The sequence below is a fragment of the Brassica napus genome, chromosome A6, assembly GCF_020379485.1.
Source record: "Brassica napus cultivar Da-Ae chromosome A6, Da-Ae, whole genome shotgun sequence".
Lineage (NCBI taxonomy): Eukaryota > Viridiplantae > Streptophyta > Magnoliopsida > Brassicales > Brassicaceae > Brassica > Brassica napus.
The window spans coordinates 423452-442761 of NC_063439.1; the positions used below are offsets into that span (position 1 = coordinate 423452).

General features: G+C 37.8%; 6 protein-coding genes across 7 annotated transcripts; 2 read left to right on the top strand and 4 right to left on the bottom strand.

Annotated features, from left to right (window-relative positions):
- The first annotated feature begins 642 nt into the window (after positions 1-642).
- On the top strand, positions 643-1473 carry LOC106350977 (dirigent protein 20). Its single transcript, XM_013790800.3, has one exon. The coding sequence runs from the start codon at positions 706-708 to the stop codon at positions 1273-1275; it is 570 nt and encodes a 189-aa protein (XP_013646254.1). The 5' UTR covers positions 643-705; the 3' UTR covers positions 1276-1473.
- A 1637-nt stretch (positions 1474-3110) lies between these two features.
- Positions 3111-4616, bottom strand: LOC106350978. Its single transcript, XM_013790801.3, has 3 exons — positions 4366-4616; positions 4010-4128; positions 3111-3379 (listed from the first exon to the last, which is right to left on the bottom strand). Exons 1-3 carry the CDS (start codon positions 4515-4517, stop codon positions 3360-3362), a joined length of 291 nt encoding a protein of 96 aa, XP_013646255.1. The 5' UTR covers positions 4518-4616; the 3' UTR covers positions 3111-3359.
- Positions 4617-6198: 1582 nt separating this feature from the next.
- On the bottom strand, positions 6199-7040 carry LOC106349567 (PRA1 family protein F2-like). The gene has a single exon (XM_013789563.3). It carries the CDS (start codon positions 6955-6957, stop codon positions 6394-6396), a length of 564 nt encoding a protein of 187 aa, XP_013645017.2. The 5' UTR covers positions 6958-7040; the 3' UTR covers positions 6199-6393.
- A 1379-nt stretch (positions 7041-8419) lies between these two features.
- Positions 8420-11064, top strand: LOC106345757 (phospholipase D alpha 4). Its single transcript, XM_013784934.3, has 3 exons — positions 8420-8571; positions 8646-10401; positions 10476-11064. Exons 1-3 carry the CDS (start codon positions 8479-8481, stop codon positions 10901-10903), a joined length of 2277 nt encoding a protein of 758 aa, XP_013640388.2. The 5' UTR covers positions 8420-8478; the 3' UTR covers positions 10904-11064.
- LOC106345758 (protein FLX-like 3) lies at positions 10649-16037 on the bottom strand. Of its 2 annotated transcripts, XR_002664830.2 has the most exons (7): positions 15909-16037; positions 14983-15505; positions 14751-14896; positions 14590-14666; positions 14389-14496; positions 11031-11119; positions 10649-10891 (listed from the first exon to the last, which is right to left on the bottom strand). XR_002664830.2 is itself a non-coding variant. In XM_013784935.3 (5 exons), exons 2-5 carry the CDS (start codon positions 15501-15503, stop codon positions 14422-14424), a joined length of 819 nt encoding a protein of 272 aa, XP_013640389.1. In that variant the 5' UTR covers positions 15504-15505; positions 15909-16037; the 3' UTR covers positions 14207-14421. The 2 variants fall into 2 exon arrangements, 1 of the variants encoding a protein (XP_013640389.1); XM_013784935.3 differs by lacking the exons at positions 10649-10891; positions 11031-11119 and having other exon boundaries at positions 14207-14496.
- Positions 16038-16501: 464 nt separating this feature from the next.
- Positions 16502-19130, bottom strand: LOC106345760 (beta-fructofuranosidase, insoluble isoenzyme CWINV3). The gene is made up of 7 exons (XM_013784938.3): positions 18909-19130; positions 18778-18786; positions 17835-18700; positions 17504-17662; positions 17184-17425; positions 16998-17088; positions 16502-16868 (listed from the first exon to the last, which is right to left on the bottom strand). Exons 1-7 carry the CDS (start codon positions 19039-19041, stop codon positions 16632-16634), a joined length of 1737 nt encoding a protein of 578 aa, XP_013640392.1. The 5' UTR covers positions 19042-19130; the 3' UTR covers positions 16502-16631.
- Positions 19131-19310: the final 180 nt, after the last annotated feature.

A 19310-nucleotide genomic window follows, 5' to 3' on the forward strand; every position in this document is an offset into this window, starting at 1 on the left:
CTTTCATAAGTCATTTGTTCTTACTTTTAAACTCAAAACAGAATTCATTGTCGTTCTCTCGACCGAACCAATATTTGTCCGATTTCATTGTCGTTCTCTCGACCGAACCACAAGTTACAAACTGCCACGTTGCTGATAGGTAGACCACGACAAATTCATTAACTATCTCTAGCTACCAAATAGTTTAATTTGTTTTTATTCAAATTACGTATGTAAGGGTTGATAATTTGACAAAAAATAGTCTAAGAATGGCACTAAAGATACGTTATAATTTATATATAGAAAAAAGGTATGGAACGAAAACTTTTGCGAAGTAAACAAACAAAGGGAGATCGAATAAAAGCAACGATTATTTAAGATAGAAAACCATCACGCGCTACGCGCATCACACATGAATACAAATCAACTACCTCCACTTATTTAATTTATTTATTTTAACTGAACTTATTTTAATTTATGAACAAATATTATCACATTCCCTAGTCAAATGTTATTTAACAAATCCATAAAATCAAAACGAATCCACAAATACAATAAAAATATACAATTATTTATTAATAAACAATATAGTAATATATACAGTTTTTTTTTATTTTCCTCTAGAAACATGTCTAAAACTCGACATATTATATAAATAACATCATACACCTCGTTAGTTTCGTGCTTCATTTATAACAAACCAATACCATAACCCAAAAAAAACTCATGGCCAAGCTCATCTTCTTCCTCGCCGTCCAAATCCTCGTCCTCGCCGTCGTTTCTTCCACCGGAGACGAAGGAGACAACTTTGCAAGAACCATAGATCGTAAACTCCTCGGCCTCCACAACAAAGAGAAGCTAACCCATTTCAAAGTCTATTGGCACGACATTTTAAGCGGTCCAAACCCAACCTCCATCATGATCCAGCCACCTGTTACAAACTCTACTACCTACTTCGGAGGAATCACTATGATCGACAACGCGTTGACGGCGAAAGTCCCGACGAACTCCACGTTAGTTGGCCAGGCACAAGGGTTTTACGCCGGTGCGGCCCAAAAGGAGTTAGGGTTTCTAATGGCTATGAACTTTGTTTTCAAGACAGGGAAGTACAACGGGAGCACGATCACGATTCTTGGTCGGAACACTCCGTTTTCGGAGGTCAGAGAAATGCCTATCGTTGGAGGAAGTGGGCTTTTCAGGTTTGCTAGAGGCTATGTCGAGGCTCGAACAAAGTGGTTTAATCTCAAGAACGGTGATGCTACTGTTGAGTATAGCTGTTATGTTCTGCATTACTGATGTTCATGATGTTTTTGTCGTACTTATATATTTAATTGACGACGTAACAATAAAACAAGATTTTTATATTTTGTTTTTGTTATTTGCATTTGGCTTACGGTGTGTGCTGTGTATTTGTTGTAGACTTGTAGTGATTATGTCGTTTGTTAAATTAATAATGTTGATGATTGGCTTCTTTCAACAAGAAGATTTTGATGATATAGTCTTTTAAGTATATGTTATTCATGGTTTTCGACCGACATCTTAACGTGGTCCGAACAAGAACTCTCGAGGGACACGTTAGTGACTTTGACAACTAAGCGAAATTATGTTAATACTTCAATCGCATTTATTTTTTGCTGGTATAATATACATAATTATTGCAAAGTTGCAATCGGTTAGTGATAGTATAATTTCTTTGCTATAGTTTAGTGATTGTTGCAAAGACTTTTAGCTCGATGTAGTGACTTCGTCTTGCAAGAAACATGTGTCTTGTTTGCAACATAAACCATATTATTTCTGAAGTTAAGGGAAAAAAATCATTTCTCAAAATCACTATAACGAGCACCACTTTTATACGAAAACAACAATAATAGGGATTTGATCAAAATGACTGAAGATCTGATTGACCTTTTTTTATAAAAAAATAACTGAAAGATTATCATAGTATTAGATTCTTTTAAATTATGTAATGTATATTAGAGCATGATTAACGTGTAATCTCTGATAGAGTTTCTACCTAGTTTTATATTAGTAACTTATTCTAATTTTATGTAACAATTAATTTTAATATTTAGAATATATTAAAAAAGGGTTGATACTATCTCTCTAAAAGTTGTCATCTTTATTAAGCATCCTGTTTTTATGTTTCTCTTAATTATAAGTTTTTGTTCAAAAACAGAGTTGAAAAACCACCAGTAATGATGCTCAATAGTTTAAAAAATTTTATACAAAAATTATATTTATACAAACTTGCTAAAATCGCATTAGAACAAAGCATTCAATTTTCCATATAAATCACAACAAACCCATAAAAGTTAGTAATTTAGATAATTTCAAATCGATTAAATTTGATTAAATATAAGAAATTTGTTTTTTTTCTTCTAAATACTAGAAACAAGAACAAAAGCTTGTGTTACGTAATTGGAAAGAAAAGAGAAAAAGACTAAAATAGCACTAAATCAAGTTTTTGTTCCCAAACTAGCACTCAAGGCCAAAAGTCATAAAAATAGCACTCAAAGGGTGGGGTTTAGGGTTTAGAATTTAGGGTTTAGAGTTTAGGTTTTAGGGTTTAGAGTTGAGAAGTGAGGTTTTGGGAATAAGATTTCAAATTTAAAAAAATAAAAAAATTTAAATTTTTCAAAAGATAAAATGCTATTTTGGTCATTTTAGTTTTTGAGTGCTATTTTTGTGATATAAACTTAAAAGGTGCTACTTTGGAGATTTGCCCATTGGAAAATGATCATTCACTTTTACAAACAAACAAACAATCTGTAAACGATACTTCTACGGTTTCTACCTTCTACCTTCTTCATTCCTTTATCCTTTTTATTTCTTCACTGCAAATTTTGTTAAGTGGATAGAACATTAAGGAAAACGTATCAGTGGATTGAAAGATTAACGAACGCTGCCATGTTTGTGATAATCCAAGCTCTGGCGTGTCTGATAATCTCCACCTCTTCCGACATATTCTCCTCTAAGAAGATGGAGAGATCTTTTAGCTTCAAAGAAGTAGAACTGTAGAAGCATCGGCTTCTAAGCTCCTCTCATAAAATCTAAATTGATTTCTATTTTCCTGAACAATGATTTGTATTTTCTTTTATGTTTTATGTCTATCTAAAGATGATCTGATGATATGAGTAAGAATTATAATTCCCACATTACTGACTCATGGTAAAAGATGAGACATTTCAGTGAAAACTCGAGTATAATCTTTGCCGGCAACATTACACTGATCACTCAATTGTTGATAACCCATGATCATAGAAGACAACTCAAAAGAGAGTTTGAGCATAAAAGCTGTCCTAAATTCAGGAACTTTAGTTTCGATAAGAGATGAAAAGTGCGATCTCATCCTGGAAACTTGTTTGTAAGATGAAATGCTGTCATAAAGGCATTGAAATACCTGCAATGCCAGAGTAAGAAAATGTCATATTTTAGATGTATTAAGGATAGACAACAAGTCGATATCCAAATATAGATTCAATATGATAAAAATGATGTCTGATTAGACCAATTCAGATGGTGAATATGCTAACCAGAAGCACACACAAAGACAACAATATCAATCACCCAAAAGTAGGCTTTTCATGGCAAGTAAGAAACCTAGTAATCATGAAACTAAGGCTTCTACTACATGTAAGCACACACAGAAAGACAAACAATTTCAATCACCACAAGTAAGCTTCTCATAACAAATAAAAACTAAGAATGCAAAAGTAGGTAAGAGATGTCCTTTTGTATGCAAATTTGTGTGAATCTAAATTCATGAAAAAATGCAGATAATAAGAAAGCTAGCATAAATCTATCAGACCTAAAACTATCGAGAAAAACCATGTCTAAAACTTAAAAAGTAACATCATCCAAGATCAAAGATGCATTCTCAACATTAAGAAACAAGAGAAGGTGAATCTTCTTGATATCAGGTACAAATGTAACAAGGCCTCATTCTTCAATACAGAAGAAACCAAATGATAATAATAAACTAAGTTCTTAAATGCAGTAGTAGGAATATAAAGAGAGAGAGAAGAATGACCTTGAGGAACTAAACCCCAGCTCATGGATTCAGCAGAGAGGCTTGATACTAATCTGGAAGATGCAATCGCACTGTGTAGTGGAAACATAGATACACAGCTACTCAGCTCCACAGGTACTCTGTTAAAAAAAAACAATCCCCATATTTAGTTAAAAAGATGACTTCTTTTTGGAAGCCCATTTCAGATTATCACCAACAAAAACCAATTCGAGAACATTGATCCATTTCCAACGCAAAAATGAAGGAAGAAAGAAAGCTTATTTATTGCGTTTCAAACGGCAAAAATTAAGACCACGATAGAAAAGATAGTAACTTTAAAGGAGGAGGAAGATGGGTTTTTCACCATTGACACTGACCTGAAAGATCGATTGATACGGGGAGTCGCTGAGGATGGTAATGAAGATTTGATGGGAGAGGGTATGGATGAGACGTGGACATTCGTCTTGCTTAACCTCTGCGTTAAAGAATGTATCTTTGACGATAATCTGCACACTTTCGAAGACGCCATCGGAAGAGAGAAAGTGAGAGGAGATTATCAGATTGAGATCGGACAATGTTTAGGGTTTAAAGATGGTTCTGTTCTATCTGTTGACTTGCCGGTTTTTTACGGGTCTGGTCGGGTTAAACCAATGGCTGGAGTGGACTATCCAAAATAAGGGCAGATTAACGAAACGACGCCGTATCAAGTTTTAGATAAAAAAAAGATGAGCAGCATCTGAGATTCATCAGCCACCTCCTCTGAGCAGGACACCAAGGTACATAACATAGGCTCCGAAAGGTAACAGCGGTTTGAGCGATGCGGAACAAACGGTTCAACTGCGGTATGGTTTTAACAGTTATAAAAACATATAGATACTAGTATTACCATCCCGTGCTAAGCACGGGTCAAGTTTTGTTTGCATTAAAAAGATCATGCTTAATCTATTCACATTTATTTTTATTGTTTTAATGACTGTTCTGATAAGATTAATATAATAAAAAATATTATTAATCATGTACGTAAATATACAATTTTTTTCTAAAAATTCCTAAGATAGTCGAAAATGCTCTGTTTATAACAAATAGATTAGTGAAATTGTCAAACCATAACAAACAAATTTGTAAAAACTATATTTGCATTATCATAGTTGTAGATAGTTGATACCTGTTTTCCTTCGGTTGAGTGTTATTTTTTTTGGTTGTTGCTGCTGTTGTTTCCACATCTTTAAATTTGAAAATGCTTAACCACCTTCGAGGCTACAAAAACATAATATAGAATTTTAAAGAGTAAGAGAGAATTATTTAGAAAAGAAGTAAGGATACAATTGTTTTCAGAGAATGCTCCTTCGTTTTGTCTGTAATTTGAGTTTATCTTTTGCTTGATTGTATCTTGGCCTGATATACTTCTTTCTTGTTAAAGCTTATTTTTTTTCTTCCCCCTACATTTCTGATTTTATTGGATTAAAGCAAGGCAAGTAGTTTCCTAAAATAGGCAATAGAAAAAACAGATTTATAAATACTAATTTTATAAATAAAAGAGTTAGAGATACTTATTGTTATCTGACAACGCTTTAAAACAGGAGTAGACTCAACACTCAGATGCCATTTTCAAGCTGAAACAAATAATAAAAGAATATGACTTGTCTGGATTTTCTTGCATCTGTCGAATATCTGAAAGAGAAAAAAGAAAAATAAGAAGCAATGCAGAAGAAGAGAGATGAAGAAGGTATAGAGGCAGTTTTAAATCGGATCATATTTTTGAACGTGGTGTTTATAATGGGAATTTTTTTAGGAATGTAGGTATTTGCAGTCACTGAAAACTCGGGACTTGAATGTGATTTTTAGAAAGATAATTTTGTATTAATATTTATTTTTAAATGTTTTTGCCACATGTCATATTCTGATTAGTTAGGTGACTTGTGCTTTAGTATATAAAGGATATGGTATATGTAGAAATTTTTGTTACTGTCAACTGCGGTATAGAGCGGGACGGTACAGGGCTGGGCGGTTGTAAACATTCAAAGCCATAAGCTCATCTTTGGTCATCAAAGAGACTCATCCAATAGCTTGATGATGGAGAAGAAGCAGCTACGTCTAAGTAAAAAAGGAGTGACTTGCAGCCTAACAATACACACTAATTACTTTTAACTCAAAACATAATTCAAAAACATTCCTAGACAAAAAAATGACTATGTAAGTTCTTTTGAATCTCTCTACATAACATATCACTTAACTAAAAATCGAAACGTTACACTTGCTTCATGATTATCATTGAGAATGAGAAGTAAACAAATTAGAACAAATTGTACACAATTGAACAGAGTAGAAACGAACGTTTTCAAAGTCCCTCAATCAAACACAGTAACATAAACAAAACAAAAAAAAAATAACAAATTGGTTTTTATTTATGGATATGACGTCAGCCCTGAAGCTTCCGACGCGGCCGCAGCTTCCTCATCAAGATACAAATTATCACTCCTCCTAACCGCCGCGTGTACCAAAACCAACACCACAGCCGTCGCCACCGCCCCGAGAACATTCGCCGTCGCGTGCGTGAACAAAAGCATCACGATCGTCAAAACCGATAAGCAGATCATGACCGTCCGATCATCGATCTGGTGACGGAAGACCACGAGAGGCTCGTCGCGGAGGAAGTAGAGGAAGATCCAGAAGACGACCAGGACGGCCAAGACGAGGAGCGAGGTCGGGTGGTAGACGAGGCTCAGGAAGAGGACGAGGAGGACGACGACGGCGTAGTTGGCTCGGAAGTAGACGAGGTTCGTCTTGATCCTCGAGATCGCGTCGAAGAAGCCGTGTGGGAGGTTCGTGGATTGGAGATCGAACATCGTTTTCCATGGGCGGCGCGTGGCGAGACCTGATTTGATGCGGTGTTTTGCGCGTGAGATGTACTCGAGATCGATGGGGGGAGATGGGTGAGACGACGTCGGGATCGAGCCGTAGTTCGTCATTTCGTTTCACGCGGCGTTGGGGGGAGAGAGAGAGAGAGAGAGAGAGGTTGAAGAGATTTGTTTGTTTTTATCAATAAATAAATAATACATTTATGTATTTTCTGGAAAAAGAAAATTAATGTGTTTTTGCGGCTCAGTCCCTAACAATTGGGTTTGTTTTCTATTCTATACATGATAAATCTAGTTGGGTCAAACCCGCTAGTAAACCTACTTAGTGCATGCATCATATAGACAAAAATAATAAAGTAGATAACATACCAAATGTCGACAAAATACCAAATAAATACATAATTTCTATATTTTACTGTTATATACTCCTGCACAGTAATATATAGAATAAAAAATTCTGTAAAATATTTGAAAATATTATATCATTCTGATGTTTTTGTTAACACTAATATATCTATTACAAATTATGAAATTATTAAAAAAAAATATAATCAATAAATTTATTTGTCTTAAAACATTTATGTATAACAGTTTTATTTGTCTCATATATTTTAAAAAGAAAAAAAACATTTGTATCATAATCCTATTTTTCACTAAGCAGAAAATGTTATGTATTTTTTGTTAATTTATAAACTATAATAAAAGTATTTTTACATATCTAAAACTCCAAGTTTCTTATATAAAATTATATAATGAATTATTAATCAAACAGAGCTTTCATGAGTTTTAGCACTATATATTTTGGTAATATATTTTTTTTTTGAATTAATTAATTTTCAACTAAAAACTATAATTATTAATCTATCTGTAACACTCGCTTTTTTTATGTTCAACTGACAACCGGTATCATATTCTATTTCATACTTGTATAATCTGGGATTAAATTCCATAAAAATATTAATTCAGTCCTTGTATAATTTGAGATTTGTTTGATGGTTTTCTCCATTCCGAAGTATACAAAATCACCAGCCATCCTTTTACAACATAAACCAAATAAAATCATCAGTCATTTTCAATATTCAGTTACTCTCAGTTAAAAGGATTTTAGTGTTTATTTTGAGTTTTGACATGTATGGATTAGTGTCTTTGGACATAGTTAAAAAGGATTATTTTGTCATCATCAGCCACAGAACGTCGTATTAAATTGGGTCCCAAAGTGCTATTTGCTGCAGCTTCTTAATGCTACTGTGTTAGACGTGGCTTATGGCTTATCCCACATGAAATTTACCAAGACCACCATACATTTTCTTAGTATCTCCCCCTTTATCCCAAAACTTATATTTCGATACACTTCAATAGTTTGCTTTTACAACTCGTAGTGATAAACCAAAGCCGAATGCTTGATTTGTATTCCAAGACACTTCAACCTTTAAATTAATACACATATAAAATATGTTGTTGAATGTTTTCTTTAAGATTGTCCTTGGAGAATCCTCCAAGTTTAACCAAAAGCCAAAAGCATATATATAATAAACCAGGCACATCCTTGTGCATTATGTAACTGACCCAGCTTCAGCACACATAATCGCAGAAACGTTTCTCTCATACACTTATAGATCCATTTTCGTACAAATGGAGCTTGAGGAACAGAAGAAGTTCTTCCATGGAACACTCGAGATTACAATCTTCGACGCAACCCCTTTCTCTCCTACATTTCCTTTCAATGTACGTATTATGTTGTTAAAGATGAAGATAACATTTTGTTAATTCTCATGAGCTGCTTGTTATCTTATTCGCAGTGTATATGTACGAAGCCAAGACCAGCTTACGTGACCGTTAAGCTAAACAAGAAGAAAGTTGCTAAGACAAGCTCAGAACATGACCGTGTCTGGAACCAAACTTTTCAGATCCTCTGCGCACATCCGGTTTCAGACACGACGATCACAATCACGCTCAAGACTCACTGTTCTGTTCTCGGAAGATTCCGAATCTCTGCAGAACAGATTCTCACTTCTAATACAGCAATTGTCAACGGGTGCTTTCCTCTGACTACAAATAACGGATCAACGAAACCTAACTTGAAGCTCAAGTGTATGATTTGGTTCAGACCGGCTTATCTAGAACCGGGATGGTGCAAAACGCTCGAAGGAGAGCCTTTTCAAGGTATTAAGAACGCGAGCTTCCCTCAGAGATCGAACTGCAGAGTTGTATTGTACCAAGACGCGCACCATAAAGCCACGTTTGATCCTAGGGTTCATGATGTTCCTTGTAATGCAAGAAACCTATGGGAAGATGTTTATAAAGCGATTGATTGCGCTAGGCACTTAGTTTACATCGCAGGATGGGCATTAAACCCTAATCTCGTTCTCGTACGGGACGATGAAACAGAGATTCCACACGCAGTGGGAGTAACAATCGGTGAGCTTCTGAAACGCAAAGCACATGAAGGCGTAGCGGTGAGAGTAATGCTGTGGAACGACGAGTCGTCTCTACCGATGATCAAGAACAGAGGTGTAATGCGAACAAACGACCAAACAGCTCTTGCTTACTTCAGAGACACAAGTGTTGTTTGTAGACTCTGTCCAAGATCGCACAAGAAGCTCCCCACGGCTTTCGCACATCACCAAAAGACCATCACGGTGGACACACGTGTAACGAATACAAATACAAAAGAGCGAGAGATCATGAGCTTCCTCGGCGGTTTCGACCTCTGCGATGGTCGTTACGACACAGAGGAGCATTCTCTGTTCCGTACAATCGGGACAAGTGATGATTTCTATCAAACAAGCCTCGCTGGAGCTAAGCTAAGCAGAGGAGGACCAAGAGAGCCGTGGCACGATTGCCACGTGTGTGTGGTCGGGCCTGCAGCTTGGGATGTTTTGAAGAACTTCGAACAAAGATGGACCAAACAGTGTAACCCTTCTGTTTTGGTCAACACCTCAGGGATAAGAAACTTAGTAAGCAGTGCAAACACTGAAGAAGATGACAGGAACTGGAACGTTCAAGTCCTGAGATCGATAGACCACGTGTCGGCTACGGAGATGCCTAGAGGCTTACAGGTTGAGAGGAGCGTACACGACGGCTACGTCGCAGCGATTCGGAAAGCAGAGAGGTTTATATACATTGAGAATCAGTATTTCATGGGAGGCTGCGAGCATTGGGAGGGGAAGAGCGGAAGCGGATGCACAAACTTGATCCCGGTTGAAATAGCTTTAAAGATTGCAGCTAAGATACGAGAGAGGGAGAGGTTTGCTGTGTATATAGTGATACCAATGTGGCCTGAAGGGCCACCGGAGAGCGAAACGGTCGAAGAGATGCTTCATTGGACGAGAGAGACAATGTCTATGATGTATAAAATCATTGGAGAGGCGATATGGGAAACTGGAGACGGGTCGCATCCGAGAGATTACTTAAACTTCTTCTGTCTCGCAAACAGAGAAGAGAAGAGAGAAGGAGAGTATGAAGCAGTTTCGTCACCGCATCCCAAAACACAGTACTGGAACGCACAGAGGAACCGGAGATTCATGGTCTATGTCCACTCCAAGATCATGATAGGTTTGGTTTAAACCCCTAACCTGAAACAAAACTGAAGATTGTTTACTTATTATTGTCTCTATGTGTGTTTGTAGTGGACGACGCATACGTTTTAATAGGATCAGCCAACATAAATCAGAGATCAATGGACGGTTGCCGTGACACAGAGATTGCAATAGGTTGCTACCAAAGAAATACAACCAAGACCAATGAGATTCGAGCTTACCGATTGTCGCTCTGGTACGAGCATACAGGTGGCCAGATCACAGTGGATGAGTTATCTTTCTCGGAGCCAGAGAGTCTTGAATGCGTCCGAGGATTAAGAACAATGGGGGAGCAGATGTGGGATATTTACAGTGGAGAAAAGGTCGTGGACATGAACGGTGTACACTTGGTTGCGTACCCCATTAGTGTGACGAGAGATGGTGTGGTTGAGGAAATCGGCGACGGAGTTTTTCCTGATACCAAGACGTTGGTGCGAGGGAAAAGATCCAAGATGTTGCCTCCGGTTCTAACAACATGAAAGAAAATGTCAGAATCAGAATCATGACTTGCAATGTTATATGTATTAAGTAACTTTCAACTTGTTGATTATGATATTAAAACGCATTTAGATGTTGACTATGTAAAGATGATTGTAACACACTTACTGGTTTCTATAATGACCATTTTGGTTCCTTTTTCGATTCCAACTAGTAGATGATTGGCCTCGAAGTCTGTCCTTTTCAAGCTTTGTTTCCTGCAACGAAGAGAAGAATAATTAAAACCTGTAAAGACCACAACAGAGCAGTTTTTTAATAGTGAAAATCTCATGCAATGCCTACAAATGCTACATGACACGAAAGAGCGAATATATCTACACATATGTGTCTAAGAGGTGAAACGGGTATGGAGCTTGAAGGACAATTCTTTTCGTGTCAACGCTCATCAAATGCCTGAGTACAACTATCCCTTCCCGTACCGTGTATTGTTCCAAGAAGATTAATTATTGGAAGCTTTGAAGCTTTGCAGTGCTGTACCAATCATCTTGCAGATTCAGAGTAACCACTCTAATCTACCTTAACATGCTGATCTGTAGAGAATACAGTTCCACTAGAGTTCCATCTGTAGTCGATAAGGACACAAGAGGGAGAACTTTTCTGAAGATGTAGGTCGTTTTCATCAATTCCCAGCTGTGTTTTAAAAATGAGAGATGGTAGAGCCTCCATGGTGCACTAAGGAGCGCGCCTTATGGATCAATGTTTCCTGAAAAGAAATCCTTCTTAGATGACCCCGCACAAGCACTCCTGCTTTTAGCACGTCTGCTTTTGGTGGAAACCCGTTCAGACAACTTGTTCCTATGAAGAAAGTCCCTTCTTGTTCGACTCTGTCCCAAGCACCTGCTGCACACGATTACTCCTCTTCCAACAGCTTCTCCCGCTTTGATTCATTCAACAGACTCGATATGCAGAACATGTGAGCCTAACCCATTCACATCCAGATTTGATTCTTTCAACTATCAAAGATATGATTCTTCAATGCACAAAGCTAGCACCAACAACGCACCCAAGACACCTAAAGCGTCATTGACGAGATTCAACTCAAATGGAGACACCAGAAACTTCAAGGCGCACCTTCGCCGCGCTTAAGGCGCCTTAGAACACCATGGCGTCTGGGTCTGCGCCTTGCGCGAAGAAAGAGCGCTCTTCTTAAAACAGAGTTTCTCAGTCTTCGGAAAAGAAGTAGACAAAGTTACATCCTGGTCAAACCTACACCGATCTACTTTCAGATCAATATAAACCCTCAACGCTTGAAATTAAAGCAGTAGCTGTCAGCTCCGGGCTTAAGTGAGCTGATCCTATGTTTTACTCATCTACAAAAGCTTTGCCTTTATTCTTATCTATAGATCTCTCGCAGGCTCCAGAAACTTCACATGGCATAGATAATCCTGTCCAGTCAATTCTAAAGAACTTTTCTTCCACGCAACAGCACAAAACAATGTAGTGAGCCATCTTCAAGCACAGCTACTTCTCCATCAGTCCAGCAATTCATTTCTATCAACAATCTACTGTGAAATCTAGGAGAGTCTCACAAATCCTCTAGAAAAAAATGACTGATTCAACCTCCATTGTCACAGCACCAAAGAGAATCCAAGATTTATGTGGCAAAAATAATATTGCGGACACAGAGAAACAAAAATGAATCGGTTATATGCAAAAAATTAAAGACTTATATGAGGACCTATATGCCAAACAAAACATAGCTAACCTCTAGAAGATATAACCAGAAATTACATAAATAAACTTTCTCGTAAGCGAAGTTTTCTTGGGAAGATCGAATACCTGACTCGTTGGAAGATCTTTTTTTTTTTGTAAGGCACATCAACATCCTTGGAAAGAAAAAACTGATGTACCATCAACATGACCTACAAGGCCACTGACGATCCCTTGAAATATGGAAAAGTTCATCTCTGAAGGCAAAATAACTGATAGGAGCAGAAGGTACGTTGAAGCTTGTGCCGCCTCGAAGACAGAGATGTTTATCTCTTCAGGCAACTACTAGGAACCAAACATAGCAGCTAATTATAGAATGCATCACCGTATTTTGCCACACAGCACATGAACGAAGATTTTCTCTCTTGCTCGTCGTGAAAGCTCCAGAAATAAGAAATAAACTTCTGCATCAGAATGGCTTCATCAACGCTGTCCTAACAGAGTCGTTATCAGCTGTCTGCCCACCTTCAATATTTCCAGAAAGCTCAGATCTAGACAGATAATTACAGACTCATGGTAACTTGAAGGCCCGCTCATCAGCAAATGCAGGAGTCCCCATGAAGGCCTCTGATTAAGGAACTCGATGAAACGTCGCTTTGATATGTCCATCTGTCATCCATGAGTTATAATCTTCACCCAGCCTCCTAACTTCTGAACTCATTTTATGTTGTTCGGAATGATATTCAATCTATGACATTGAGATTCTGGCACCCATCAGAAAATGCTGTGCATCAGCTCCAAATCACCTTTCTTCCATTGGCTAGCACCGTGAAATATTATTGCTCAACGGAACCGATACAATCTCAAGATCTCAAACAAGACCTTGAGCCTTCAAATCCGGAGAACAACCTCTCTGAACTTGCTTTCAGATGCAGAGACACTCCTCTGATTTGCCTAACAATTCTCTATGATCTTCTGATACCCCTCAACAACTCTCGTAGATCTTTATTTATACTCTCCAAGTTCAGTAACCGCCAAGCGTCTTTATGAATCAACAACTTCACTTCCTTGCCAACACCGCAACCATCAGCCACATCAGCACTAGCATTCAGTATCTATCATTATCATGACTCGAAGGCCATAGAGGACCAATGTCTCTGTTCCTCCCATATGTTGTGCCTTCCAATGGTTCCAGTTTCCACTTCACCTTAACTGAGATTCTCTTGTATACCTTAAATTTACTAGAACATTACATAACACCACCACATAAAAGCAATGACCCGTGGAAAATCTCTCTCTTTCAGCTTCCATAAACAAGCAATTGCAACTCGACAGTTTCCCAAAAAATGTGGCCGAAATCAACTACATTCTCTCAAATATCTCCTTAGGCCAAGTATTTAAAGCCTTTAACCCCTTAGAAAGGGGTTAGGTTAGCTCACCAGATCTTTATAAATAAGAATACAACAGAAGAAAGGAGTGTGGGATTGAAGCACGAAGAGAGTAATGTCATACAAATACAACAAGGGCATCCTCCTCTGAGGTTTCTATCAGAGGGATTATCATTTACAAAACAATCAAAGCCAGAGAGTAAACGAGGCGAGCAGAAAAATAAGAGGGATAAGAGGACATAGCTATTATCAAACAGGAAAAACCAAATCATTGAATTATAGAAACATACGACATAGTTTAGCCATCTAACTTACATAATTAAAATGCCTTATTGAGAGATCAGAAGAACTAACGTTTTGATTTAGAGTAGATATGCATAACCATAAAAAGCCACAGGAGTGTTTCAAAGTGCCCAATTTAGACTCACCTCATTCTCTTTTCCCAGGATCGTTGATACGATTCAGTGACGATCCAAGCGAGGTTTCTTCTGCGAGCCAGACCCATGGCTGTAATATTGACTCCTTTCCGAAGATCCCTAAGAAACAAGCAAAATAATATGACGTGTCAAAGTACAAATTCACACTTAAAAAAAAAAAATCACATGATACAAGGATACAAGCACACGTACCAGAAAACCATCGGTTTCTCCATAAGAACCACGGTAAGCGCCATCCATAGTGCCGAGATTCATCCCATATGATCCACCTGGACACATAACATATCACACCAAATCAGTTAGCGACTCTAATGAAACACCAGGACAGATCTAGATTAGGAGAGTCATAATACCAAAACCCCACGGCCTACTATCAACAGTAGCAAGCTCTGCTCGTAGCTTTTCAACTTCACGCGCCATAGAAACCATGTTCTTTTCCATTATCTGCCTCTGTTCAATAAGCTCAAACTTTTCCTTCTTCTCATAGTCAATAGCACCTCTGTTCCAACAGAAAAACAATTCCTTTTTAGCATTTAAAAAGCGAAACCATATGTCACTTAGTAACAAAAGGTTCAATCTTTCTACCTAGCGTGCATAAGCTCCTTCTGCATGTCCTCAACCTCAGCTCTCAAACCCGGAATCTGCTTGTTATCCGACTGCAACTTCACCAAATCCTTCCTAAGTATCTGAACGTCTCCACTTAGTTCACGCTTTATCTCACTCAGCTTCTGAACTTCGCCGCGCAGCTGAGAAGCCTCCTTCTTGTAAGACTCCATAGCACGAATATCACCCTCAAGTTTATGCCTTTTCTCACTGAACTCCCTCGACTGCAGATCCTGCTCAGCACGGAGATCAGAGATTATCAGGTTCAGACGGTGAAGCTCTTCCTTAGCTGCACCGAGCTCTCTCTCCAGAAGCACACGGTCGTCAGCTAGTCTGTGGTTATCACTCAAAAGCCTCCGGATTTCAGCTTCTTGCATCTGAAGATCTTCTAAGAGTGAAGAAGGTGGAGGAGGGGCGCGAAGGAATGGTCTCTCGGGAGTAAAACGACGTCGATCATGGTAAGGGTCTTGAACCTCTCGGTGATAACGGTCTCTTCCAGACATTTCTGAAAAGACAAAAGACACACACCTCAACACTATCATTATAATAGCAGAGAAAGCAGCTAACTTCACAATTACCCAACTCTCAAAATCTACAAAACGACGTCACTTTCTCGCTGTAACAAACCAGAATCATCAATGTAAGTTTGGGATCAACGAGAAAAGATGCGTTTCTCCATACGTAAGAAATAAATTAGGGATTTTCAAGATCAACGGAATCAAAATCAAGCTAAACCTCAATAGAATCAATTTCGAAATTGGATTGATCGGAGCAGCTTGACGATTAACGTACTTAATATTAGCAGATTATTAGCAGATTAATTTTGGTTATTTAAGATGCAAAGATGATAATCTATAGATTGATATAGTGAAAAAAAACAGTCGGAAGAGAAAGAAAAGAGCGGAAACCTCTTCTGCTGCAGAGCGGAGATCGTCTTCAATTCAACCTATTGTTTCTATCGGCTTTGCTTTTGAAGTCTCTCTCTATTGGAACGGAGAACTTTTGTACGTGGCTAAGGTAGAGACGATGTCGTTTTGATAGTCTTCTGTTAATATTTACTGGGCCTTTAATGGGCGTTTTGTTTCTAACAGAAGACTATTGGTTAGAAAAAACAAAACCTTATTTCTATCCTTTTATTAGTGAAATTTTTCCTTATAATTATTTTTTCTTACATGTGATATTTTTCCAATTTATTCTAAGAACAATAGTTATTTTAATATAATTCATTTTAATATGGTTTAAAGTTTTTTTAACACTTGTTAAAAATAATTGTTTTTTTTGTTTGTCTTTAACTAATTTGTTATTTTGTTTAATTTAGTTAACTAATACATTTATAAAATAAAGGTAAAACCATAAAATTGTCAATGTTCTAAAAATGTAAAATGAAATATATGATAAGAAAATTAAAGCAAAAATAATTAACATCGATGAAACAGAATAGATAATATTATTTAACCTAAATGAGTAAATTGTTTCATCTCTGCGTAAGAATAATACACAAGACACAAAATTCCCAAATTTTGTATTGAGTTCTCAAAGTTTGAAAAATACAAATTTACAAAAAGAAAAAAATGAAAATTATTTATTTAATATTTCCCCCGTAAAAATGTGAAATATACTTCACTAAAGAATCAATACTGATTAAGTGAGTGTGAATCTTCACATTCGCTGAAAGGTGACACTCTCTCGCCATTGATTTGGGCAGACTTTAAGCTCCAAGCATTTAGGCCCAAGACATCAACACTTTGAGTTCCCTTGTTGAAGACAAAGAGATTTGTATTTTCTCCTATTGCCAATTTTGGATACACTCGAGAAGTTATACATACTTTGCCTCCTCCACCATAACTCTCCACTATAGAGTGGTCAATCTACAAAGTAATAGTCAAAAATAACACTCATCATTTCCCTACTATGATGCTCTATTGAAGCATACTCACTAGATAGTTGGTACAAGACATCTGTCTGAGATCATATCTTTACGTATAATTATAACTTACCAAAGTCCTAAGAGAAAGTGTTTCTTGAGAAGGGTCTATTGCTACAAAAGCACCAAACGTTGCTTTATCATTTTCTTCATTCAACGAAGATCTGTATACGAGTGCCATAACAACAAAGTTAGCAGTTCATGTAAATACGAAAAGAATCTGAATGTGTCTTTGAGTTGGTGTATAAAGATCACATACCTGCTTTGGTCACTGCACATCAAGACTACGTACTTAGTATCATTTGACTTGAAGATTCTGAAGTAAACTGATGTGTATTCCTCCATGTCATTTGATGTCAACACCATCAAACCAAATGGCCCTAAACCGGACTTAACCGATAAATCTTCCTCACTACATATCTTTTGAGGGTCAGTCCAACTTGGTTCAATCACATCCGCTTTTTCCAAATCTTTCACTTTGAATGATACATCAACATCAGCCTGCTCAATACCAAAGATAGATTCTTATTTCACGCGGATCAATCATTAATCTGATCGAGGTTAAGTATCGACTCTTACCTGTGCAGCAGTAACACCATGAACTTGGATAGTAGACCCTGCCTTAAGAACCTTGTTGTCCCATTTGACTTGTGTCTCACGCAAGGTCTCAATCTCTTCAATCGGCCATTGTAGCAGCTCATTTCCCGATTCACCAAGCCATATTTTTCTTGGAAATGACTGTTAAAATAACAAAAATCAACTATTAATCGAGATAAACTTCCAATTGGCGATTAGTGGACTAGTCCGTATGCATATAACTTAAGATTTATTCAAATGCGACTTTGTTCCTAATGTAAACAGGTTTACTAGATTTAACTCAAGAATTAATCAAGGGGAAAATAAATGTTACCTGAAGACCAGACCAACCCTTCTCAATATCATCCTTAGCAGGTGAAGACTCGTTAACCCAACCCCACAAGATCCTTCGTTTCTTAACATCATCGTAAAACGTTTTCGACGCGTAAAACTTCCCGTAGTCCAACCTCGGAGCCGAACCATCTTGCACAAACCCATGATCCGGTACGTAAACATCCTTCTCACGGTCGTAACTCCCAATCGTGTAATAATCATGCAACGTCTCGATCAAACTAACTTTCAGCACGTGTTTCACCTCACCAAACGACGACGTTTCGAGACAGTCCGTTCCGGTTATCGAAACCGGGAAAAAATCAGGACACTCCCACATTCCGGTTAAGTCTTCGTGGTGAAGAGGCTTCGTCGCTTGCGTCCAGTTGAAGAAATCTCTGCTCTTGTAAAGAACCGCTAATCCTCGACGATCGTCCGTCGAGCTTCCGACGATGACTCTCCATTCTCCGTCGTGTCCCATCCACGCCGTGGTCGGATCTCGGAACCGGTCGGGGTTGATTCCGTTGACGGCGTTAGGAGCCATCAGAGGATTTGCCGGCGACTTCGACCATTCTCGGAGATATGGATCGGAGATGTTAACCGGAACGGCGACGTTTTGGACTTGACTTTTGTTTTGGTCAATGCCGGTGTAGAGGATCACCGGTGTGCCGTTTGGTAGAATCGTGACGGAGCCTGACCAACAACCGTTGATGTCTGACGGCTGAGATGGACTGAATGCTGGAGGCTGTGGGGTCCAGTTAACTAGATCAAGTGACGTGGAGTGACCCCACACGATTCTTACATCCCAAACGGCGCCGTATGGGTTGTACTGGTAGAAAAGATGGTATATTCCCTTGTATACCATTGGTCCTACACAAAAGAAAACAAATGCATATTTTCAAAATATATTAAAAAATATGAATAAAATTTTAATAAAGAGAACGAACCATTAGGATCTGGAGCAGGGATCGAGTGGTATCAGGTTATCATCGAACATAACAGAAAATAAAACGATGTTAATAGAGGATCAAAAAGACACATAGATGAATACAGGTCAGATCAAGCTCAGTTTACATACCGTTCATCCAATTACTGGGAGGTTGAAAGTGATAACCGGTCCGGTACGGTTGGTTGAGATCTTGGCGTGAAGCTTCAAGATCGATGATAAAGCTGCAGAGCAACAAAGACAGCAGTAACAGTGTTTTCCCCATTGTTGTTCTGTTTCTTGTTTCTCTCTCTCTCTCTCTCTCTGTCTTACTTGTGGTTGGGTTAGGTTAGGCCTAGACTGTAGATATTTTAGTATCTTATATTAAAAAACGATTTACATAGCTAATTAGATTGTTTATTAGAATTTGAAAAACTCGCATAATGTTCGTTTTCCAGATGATTCAAGGGACTAAAAATGTACAAGTTGGCACGTTATTGCATATATAAATCCATTAATCAAAGACCAAACAATTAACTAATCTTTAATTGATGA